At 42.3% G+C, this 9,531-nt stretch overlaps 1 protein-coding gene across 1 annotated transcript in view; it reads left to right on the forward strand.

Annotated features, from left to right (window-relative positions):
- Window positions 1-9,531, forward strand: part of LOC102385859 (adhesion G protein-coupled receptor A3-like) — a 529,567-nt gene that overhangs the window by 262,387 nt on the left and 257,649 nt on the right. Inside the window, exon 9 of the mRNA XM_014523782.2 lies at window positions 9,252-9,450. Coding sequence (XP_014379268.2) covers window positions 9,252-9,450 — 199 coding nt within the window. The remainder of the gene's footprint in view (window positions 1-9,251; window positions 9,451-9,531) is intronic.

Below are 9,531 nucleotides of genomic sequence, written 5' to 3' on the forward strand. Positions count from 1 at the left end.
CTCGGCCTGGAGGGAGGTGGGCAGTGGGGTCCCACAGGGTTTGGTCCTCGGACTGATATTATTCAATAACTTCACCAGCGATTTGGACGAGGACGTGGAGAGCACCCTCTCCAAGTTCGCTGATGATACCAAGTTATGGGGCAAAGTTAGTACACCGGAGGGCAGGGAGCAGATTCAGGCCAACCTGGACAGGTTGGATCAATGAGCAGAGAGAAATAGGATGCAATTTAATAAAGATAAATGTAAGGTACTCCACCTGGGAAGGAGGAACCCCCAGCACACCTATAGGTTGGGGAGTGTCCTTCTCAGTAGTTCGGAGGTAGAGAGGGATCTTAGAGTCATAATTGACTTCAAGATGAACATGAGCCGGCAGTGTAACAAGGCCATCAACAAGGCCAATCGCACCTTGTCGTGCATTAGCAGGTGCATGACTAATAGAACAAAGGAGATGATGCTCCCCCTCCATGCAGCACTGGTCAGGCTGAAGTTGGAGTACTGTGTCCAGTTTTTGGTGCCGCACTTCAAGAGGGACGTGGGGAATCTGGAGAGGGTCCAGAGGAGGGCCACTCACTTGATTAGTGGTCTTCGTGATAGACCTTATGGGGGGAGGTTGAGAGCTGAATCTCTTCAGCCTTCACAAGAGACGGCTGAGGGGAGATGTTGTGGCTTCCTATAAATTTATTAGGGGAGGTCAACAGTTGAATAGGGGAAGCGCTGTTTACTAAGGTGCCCCAGGGAGTGACTAGGAGTAACGGGTGTAAACTAGTTGAGAGTGGATTTAGGTTAGATATTAAGAAGAAATTTTTCACAGTAATGGTGGCCAGGATCTGGAATGGGCTTCCAAGAGAGGTGGTGCTATCACCTAGCTTGACGGTCTTCAAGAGGAGGCTAGATAGTCACCTGGCTGGGGTCATCTGACCTCGGTCCTCTTTCCTGCCAGGGCAGGGAGTTGGACATGATGATCCATTGTGTTTCCTTCCGATTCTACAATCTATGAATCTATGAATCTACGAGGGAGCTGGCTGATTGCAGAGCCACTGGCCATCATCTTTGAAAACTCATGGCAACTGGGAGAGGCCCTGGATGACTGTAAAAAGGCAGACATAGTGCCCATATTTAAGAAAGGGAAAAAGGAGGATCTAGGGAACTATAGACTGGTCAGCCTCACCTTAGTCCCTTGAAAAATCGTGGAGCAGATCCCGAAGGAATCCATTTCTAAGCACTTGGAGGAGAAGAAGGTGATTAGGAATAGTCAGCATGGATTCACCAAGGGCAAGTCATGCCTGACCAACCTGATTGCATTCTATGATGAGATGACTGGTTCTATGGACACATGGGAGACCAGTAGATTTGGTATATCTTGATTTTAGCAACTGTCCACAGGCGAGCTAAGGAAGTATGGACTGGGTGAATGGACTGTAAGGCGGATAGAAAAATGGCTGGATCATCAGGCTTAGAGGGTATTAATCAATGGCTTAATGTCTGGTTGGCAGCTGGTATCAAGTGGAGTGTCCCAGGGGTCAGTTCTAGGGCCAGTTTTGTTTAATATCTTTATCAGTGACCTGGAAAATGGCCTAGAGTGCACTCTTAGAAAGTTTGAATATGACAGCAAGCTGGGTGGAGTAGTAGATATGCTGGAAGGTAGGGTTAGGATTCAGAATAACCTAGATAAATTGAAGGATTCAGTCAAAAGAATTCTCATAAGGAGTGCAAAGTCCTGCACTTAGGATGAAACAGTCCCATGCACCAGTACAGTCTGGAGGCTGACTGTCTGGGCAGCAGCTCTGCAGAAAAGGACCTGGGGGTTACAGTGGAGAATAAGCTGAATATGAGCCAACAGTGTGCCCTTGTTGCCAAGAAGGCTAATGGCATATTAGGCTGCACTGGTAGGAATGTTGCCAGTAGGTCAAGGGAAGTGATTCTTCCCCTCTATTCAGCACTAGTGAGGCTACATCTGGAGTACTGTGTTCAGTTTTGAGCCGCCCACTACAAAAAGGATGTGAATAAATTGGAAATGGAGATGGTAAGGGGGCTGGGGCACATGACTTATGAGGAAAAGCTGAGGGAAATGGGCTTACTTAGTCTAGAGAAGAGATGAAGGGGATCTACAGCCTTCAACTACCAGAAGGGTGGTTCCAAAGAGGATGGAACTATACTGTTCTCAGTGGTGGCAGATGACAGAACAAGGAGCAACGGTCTCTAGTTGCAGAAAGAGATTTTTAGATTAGATACTAGGAAGAACTCTCTCACTAGGAGGGTAGTAAAACACTGGAACAAGTTACCCAGAGAGGTCATAGACTATTCATCTTGGAGGTTTTTAAGACCCGGCTAGACAATGCCTTGGCTGGGATGATCTAGTTGGGGCTGGTCCTGCTTTGAGCAGAGGGTTGGACTAGATGACCTCCTGAGGTCCCTTCCAACCCTAATTTTCTGTGATTCTAATTAGTAGTCATTAATGGCTTAAAGTTTGTGTAGGATAAAGTATTGAGTCACATTCCCCATGGGGCTGGCCTGGGCTTGATACTGTTTATTATCTTAATTAGTGATTTGGAGAATGGGATTAAGTGCACACTTCACAATTTTGCAGATGACACTAAATTGGGTAGGGTTGCAGACACTCTGGAATATAGGGCTAGGATCCAGAATGACTTGGATAAACTGAAGAATTGATCTGAAATCAATCTAATGAAATTCAACAAGAGCAAGTACAAAGTCCTGCACTTAGAACAGAACAATATTGTGCATGGGCAGCTGGTGCCTCCTGAGTCTGGAGAGGCACCAGAATGCCGATGGGGAGGGGGGAAAGAGGGTTCCCCATGGCTGATTGCCGACTGGGGGTGGAGGGGGGAGGTTCCCCAGCAGCTGAACACTGAGAGTGGGGCGACCAGCAGCGAAACCAAATACAGAATGGGGAAGAACCATCTATATATATATTTTTTTTACAGTGAACTGTAAAAAAAGTGAACTGTATTGGTTGAAATACTGCAGAAAGGATCTGGGGGGTCAAAGGGGATCATAATCTGAAAGTGAGCCAATACTGTGCTCTAGTTTGCCAAAAAAAAAGACAATAAGATACTAGGCTGCATACATCACTTGCAAATCAAGAGATGTGATTCGCCTATTATTTTTTACACTGGTGAGGCCTCACTTGAAGTACTGGGTCCATTTCTGGGCCTCTCACTACAAACAAAACAAACCAACAAAAAAACAGTTCAGACAATCATTAAAAAAAAAGTACAGACAACCGGTGACATAGTTTTTGTATTCAAGTGATACAATTTAGAAGGAGTCTAGTGGAGCACAACAAAAATGATTAAAAGCTTGGGAAACATGAATTATGAGGACAGGCTGAAAATATTAGGATTATTTAGTTTAGAGAAGAGGAGACTGAGGGGGAATTTAATAACAATCTTCAAACAGCTAAAGGGCAATTAAAAAGAGGATGCAGTGTGGAAATGTGTAAGGAAAACATGAGGAAAGTAGGTTTTTTTAATGGGATTTTGGAGCAGAAGCGGGAACCAGAACCACGACTAGCTAAATTTCTGAGGGCCAACACCAGGTTTTCCAAGGACTTTGAGTACTTCATGGAATGTGGAATAGAAACCTCTTCGTCAACACTTTCATGATAGTGTGGGTTCCCAGCTTGAGTCATGAATGATTGCCAGTTCATATTCCTTTTTGGCTAATTAAAAAAGTGGGTGCCAAATTATTTCTTTTGTAATGCCGATTGTAGTACAAAGTGGTTGATAAGCTCTGCACTAAACCATTAGAAGATATAGATTTTTTCCCATACTATTTTGATGAAGCCAAAGCAGTTTCGCTTAGGTGATATTGACAGAAATAAATTGAATAGAAATAGAATATAGTTCTTTTGAAAAAACAACATTGGAAAAACTAAAAATATAAAATGAAAACTGTTCAGATAATTGATGGGTTGAATTTTTTTTAGTGAACAGTGTCTGAGTTCTCCAAAAAATTGCATCTAAAACATTTAAAGAAACAGTTGGACTTCTAACCATTGTTTTCTTTTGTTTTGGTTTTTAATAAATATTCACCTAAAATTGTATTTTGAAAGATAAAATATATTTGTTGTCTAACTGAACTTTCTTCCTAAAATGTCATATGAATTCCCTGGTCTATATAATAACAATGATCAAATATAATTTTGGATTTATCTCCAGTTTTATAACAATATTATTTTTTATTAAAGATTTAAACCTTAAAATGGACAGTCCCTAAAATCCACTAAGATCTTTCCTATTGATATTGTGTTTTAAGTATAAGGCAGGAGAGATGTTATATTGCTGAGTATAAAACCACAAGATAAACTATTATTACCTGAAAGTAAGACCATTGTGTTCTGTAATAATCCTACCGAGAGAGCAAGAAAGAATATTGTTGCTGGATACATTGTAAAATGAGTTTAGGCTTAATTAATTAATTAAAGTAAAAACAGGGGTGAGGGAGAGTAAGAAGGGTTGAAATATGCTATCCTTTCCTATTGTTGTGAAGTACTAGAACTTTCCAAACAAGTTTCTAGCTTAAATAAATCTCTTTACCTTTATTCTTAAGCTGTGAGCATGAGTTATTTTTCACAGGTCCTTGCCTTCAATTCTAACTTGTAATATGTCCGGGGTAAACCTCCCAAAAGAGGGAAGTTGTCTAGCCTCTTTGCACACTTCTACAAAAATACGGTTGTTTCACCACAGATTTCCAGGAATATATGAAAATAATTTGAAGAAATATGGCTAAATCCCTTGCTTTCCTTTCAAACATTTCAACTAGAGTTTGTTTGTCTGGTACTGCAAAAAACTGCCAATGCATTCTACCTAGAACTAGTGAACTTGGGTGCTTTATAATTAATCACTTTAACAGATATAATATAAACTTGAACCAAGTGCTACATAATACAGCTTTCAAATGACAGTTATGAAGCCCATCACACTATTGCCAGTAAATGTCATTCCTTCTTTATAAATAGAAGATATATAAATTCCTACAGAGTGATCAAACTAACACCAAGGACATTTTGTGATTTTATATAAATCAAAAGAACAGGAAGGCACATTTCTCTGTATTGATCATCTTTCAGAAAGTCCACCCAAATTTATTTTTGAAACATATATCAAAAGCATGCTGAGTCTATGGATTCTTTTGGTATTTGAAGGGAATGAATTTAAGATTATAGAGAACGTCTTTGGAGCAAACTTAACTTTAACACATGAAGCTTGTTTCAGAGGCTTCTCCTCAGAGATGTAGCTAACACACCAGCAATTTTTAATAGAAAGACCTTTGAGGTTTTGATATCATAGCAAATATGTAGGTAGAAAGATATCAGTCACAAAAGCAAAACTAAAAAGAGCAGTTCCTTTATTGGGAAGAGAGGCATGAAACTCTGCGGAAGCATGGCTCTTTCAGTTGACAGTCCCAGGTGGTATTTATAATTGAAAGTTGTGATAAAAATTATGCATTGTAAGTAAGAGTAAACTGACTCTATGTACTGAAAGACATGAGATTCTGTATTTTTTTTCACTCATTCTGAGTGACAAGCTGATTCTTAAATGCTAAAGGTAAAATTATGATGTACTATCTTTCTTGATCATAAAAAGAGATAATGCCAGCACTGCATACATTAGGTGTGCTGTACTTGCTGAATAGCCTTAGGGGAAAAACAGGTGGGTGAAGGGGAAAAAAATGAGGTGTCCCTCTGTATATAAAAGTGCTGTATATGTATTCTGAGGTGCACTATGAATAGGAGGAAGGCCTGTCATAAGCCTCTGGGTAAAGGCGCAGAAGGGAAAACAGCAGGGGAGGGTGCCATTGTGGGTGTCTGCTACAGGTCAGCAAACCAGGAGGAAGAGGTGGATGAGGCCTCCTTTAAACAACTGACAGAAACTTCCAGGTCGTAGAATTTGGTTCTCATGGAAGACTTTAATTATTGAGACCTCTACCTGGAGGGAAACACAGCAGAGCATAAACAGTCTAGCAAATTCCTGTTGTGGGGATAACTTTTTGATACAGATGGTAGACAAGTCAACTTAGGTAGAAGCTCTTCTTCACTTGTTGCTCACAAACAGAGAGGAAGTGGTTGAGATGTGAAGGTGGAAGGTAACTTGGGTAACAACAGCCACAAAATGATGGAGACGGATCCTTAGGGGAGGAAGCAGGAGAGCAGCAGAATAAAGACACTGTAATGTATTGTAAGATGAAAGTACCGTAAGGTAGATACATAATTGGTTGGAACACTGGGCTCAACAAGTAGTCATCAGTGGTTCAGTGTCTAGTTGGGAGGTTCCCCAATGGTCTGTCCTGGATCCGGTTGTAACAGGCACTGGGCACACTTGTTACTTTAAGAAAGGAGAAAGCTTGGAAAGACATTGAGTCAGTAGGCAGGGAAGCATCTGCTCAGAAAAGGCTGGGACTTAACTGAGAGATAAGCCCAGGGCCAGAGCTGAGGGAGGCAGTTTCACCCTGGCTGCTGACATGGTAGGAGCTCATAAGCAACCAGCAGACAGAGGGAGACTCTACTCCCAGGGGTTAAGAGAAGGCATCCTTAGAGCTCAGGTGTTGTCTGGTGGTTTAGGGATTGAGACAAGGGTCAGTGGTGGTCTCAATTGGCCTGGGAGTGGGAACAGGATCTCAGGGGTTGGGCACAAAGGCTGAGAAGCAGAGCCAGGGAGCCCAAGGCAAGCCTGAGGCACTGGGATGGCCAGGGGAGCCAAGTATAGTTAAGGAGCAAAGAACAGTTAAAGAGACTGAGGTCTGAGGCATTGTGTGCCAAGGTAACAGATTTAATGGATGTGACATAGGGGTACCTGGGGTATGGGGATGCCCCTAGGGAGGGAAACTTACTAGGTGGGACATAGAGCATGATGGGTAGTATCTGCAAGGTATGGGTATGGTGTGGTATAAGTGGTGGTTGGAGCCACGTAATAAGCTCTTAGGCTAGGGACAGACATTCAAAAAGCCTGAGCATGCGTTGATTCAATCTTTGCATGTTAGTGTAACCTGCCTAGGCTGAATCAGTTTGTAACTGCACAGAGATCCCCTCCAGCCTGAAAAAATGCAGGCACATGCCTGCAGTGGCTGAGGCTAGAAGCTGGAAGGGTGCTAGAACAGCCCTCCCTTCCTTTCCACAGTCTTGAGCTGAGGTGGGGGGAGGGGGGCATGGCCAGGCCCAGGAGGACACTCTGATTAGGGAGGTGTCCCCCCTTCACTGAGCCTGCAGAGGCTTACACAGCATTTATCACCCCAGTAGCAAAACAAAAGGCTCTCTCATTAGTTCAAGCTCTCTTTAAACAACTTGTTCCAAGAAAGAAATGGAGGGACGTTACCAGCTGACCCATTGATTAGCTCCAAAGATCCCTAAACCACTGTTCTTTGTCCCATCTCCCACAGCACGGACCATAGCCAGCATGTGGTATGCTAGCTAATGCTGAAAGGTGTCTATGTAAGGCAGAGGGGAAGGGAGACCCCTGCTTAGCAGGGCGTGGTGAGAGGAGGGGGGAAGCAGGGGGAAGCCAGGCATACACCGGCAGTCTCTGCCACAGCTCTAGCCAGGGAGCAGAGGGGAGGAGTCAGCTCTGCTGTGGAGTAGAGAGCCCCTCCCATCCCAAAGAGCATGCCAGGATGCTGGGGGATGCTGGTTTAACTTAAATCAGGAAGGGGTCTGGGACAGACATTGCATAAACTGGTTTGACCCAAATCAGTTAAGTCTGATACTACATTCAGCCAGGTTTATCTCAAGCCATTTTCAGCCATTTTTAAACAGGTTTATGTGCACTGAACTTCTGTTCTGTTACAGGTTTAAAGCAGTGTCTGATCACTTAAACTGGTTTATGTGCAATGTCTATCCTTAGCCTTAAGCTGCTGAGTAGTGACACCTGAACAGCAGCATGGGATCATGGATCTGTGGGGCAGCGTCCCTTTCCAAGGATGTAGTAACAATAGGTCTTTAATAATTTGGATGGGATTGAGCGCACGCTTAGTAATTTGGCAGATGAAACCAAGTAGGGTGCAGTTACAGACACTCTGGAGGGCAGGACTAGGATACATAATGACTTGAATAGATTTGAAAAATGATCCGCAATCAATTGCATGAGATTCAACAAGGACAAGTGCAAAGTCCTGCACTTGGAATGGAAGAATTGACTAGACAGCAGTACTGAAGAGAAGAACCTGGGGTCATAGTAGACTGTAAACTGAATATGAGCCAAGAGTGTGCTCTTCTTACAAAAAATAAGTAAAAAAATAAAAAGCAAACAGCATATTGGCTTGTATTAGGGAATGTTACTTGCAAATCAAGAGAAATAATTTCTTTTCTCTATGTAGCACGGGTGAGATCTCACCTGGAATATTGTGTCCAGTCGTGAGTCCCACACTTCAAGAAGGATGGGGAATTGCACTTGTTTGGAGGAAGGGAATTCTTTGAAATACTGTTCCCTTTTAATTACTGCTAAATTTTAAAACAACAGCCTGCTTTGTAGCCACTATTGTGAAAATGGCAATAATTTTATACCCAAAACAATATTCCTGAGAGCTCTGTGGTTCTTAACAATGCATTGACCATGAGTCTCTTTCAACCTAATGGAATAATGGTGACTGCTCTATAAGCCCTCTTTCAGAGATTACTTGACAGAAGAGCAGAATTCAACTGTAAATTTATCTTGGCTCACATATTAAACTTTGGGGGCAAATCCCACTGTCCCCTTTCTCCCTGTGATCAACATCTTTCTTACTTTTGGGACTAAACCTCCTCAGGAGTCATTTTCATGTACTTAAGGGAGACAGAACAACTTGTAACAGAACCTTTACTCTCCCGTACTGTGGTTTTGGGCCAAAATTCCAGTGAGAATGGTCCTTCCCTTCTGAAGCATTTGCCTCTTGGTTTTTAAAAAGAGATGTTGAATTTTAAAATTGCATGATGGCTTTAAGCTTTGCTTTACAAGTCTTTGTAGATGTATGAAGGGGAAATATTTCATCTATATATATTTTTAACAACCAAATACCTTATTAGAGCAAATCAGTTGCCAGTTCTCACTACTGCCAGATTGTGGGTCAGTGTATTTCTGGCAGTAAGAAAACAATGTAATTTACCACAAAGCACAAAAGCAGAAAGCTGTTTTTAGAAAATAAACCATTTAAAATAATTATTTACTACTTACATGTTCTGCCATATTGTTGCCACATTGTAAATTGGTTCTAAATAAGGCATGTCATGTTGAAATTGCTTATTATTATCTTCCTCATAGATGGCCTAAAACTTTGGCTGGGATAACAGCTTACCATCCATGTTTCCAGTATTCGTTTAGTTCCATTTCCTTACGTAATGGGGCAGAAGAGCCAAAGGCGTGGCGTAAGTGTAACCGGACTGGACGCTGGGCAGAACAAAACTATTCTGAATGTCCTTATTCACAAGAAGTAACACAAGTCCTTCATGCTTTTAGTGAGGTAACACTGCAGAGTCTGTTTATTGAATGTACTGTATGTATGGGTATGTAACTACATGGGGAGAGGGAGCAGAAAGGAAGA

Source organism: Alligator sinensis, unplaced genomic scaffold, assembly GCF_000455745.1.
Source record: "Alligator sinensis unplaced genomic scaffold, ASM45574v1 scaffold151_1, whole genome shotgun sequence".
Lineage (NCBI taxonomy): Eukaryota > Metazoa > Chordata > Crocodylia > Alligatoridae > Alligator > Alligator sinensis.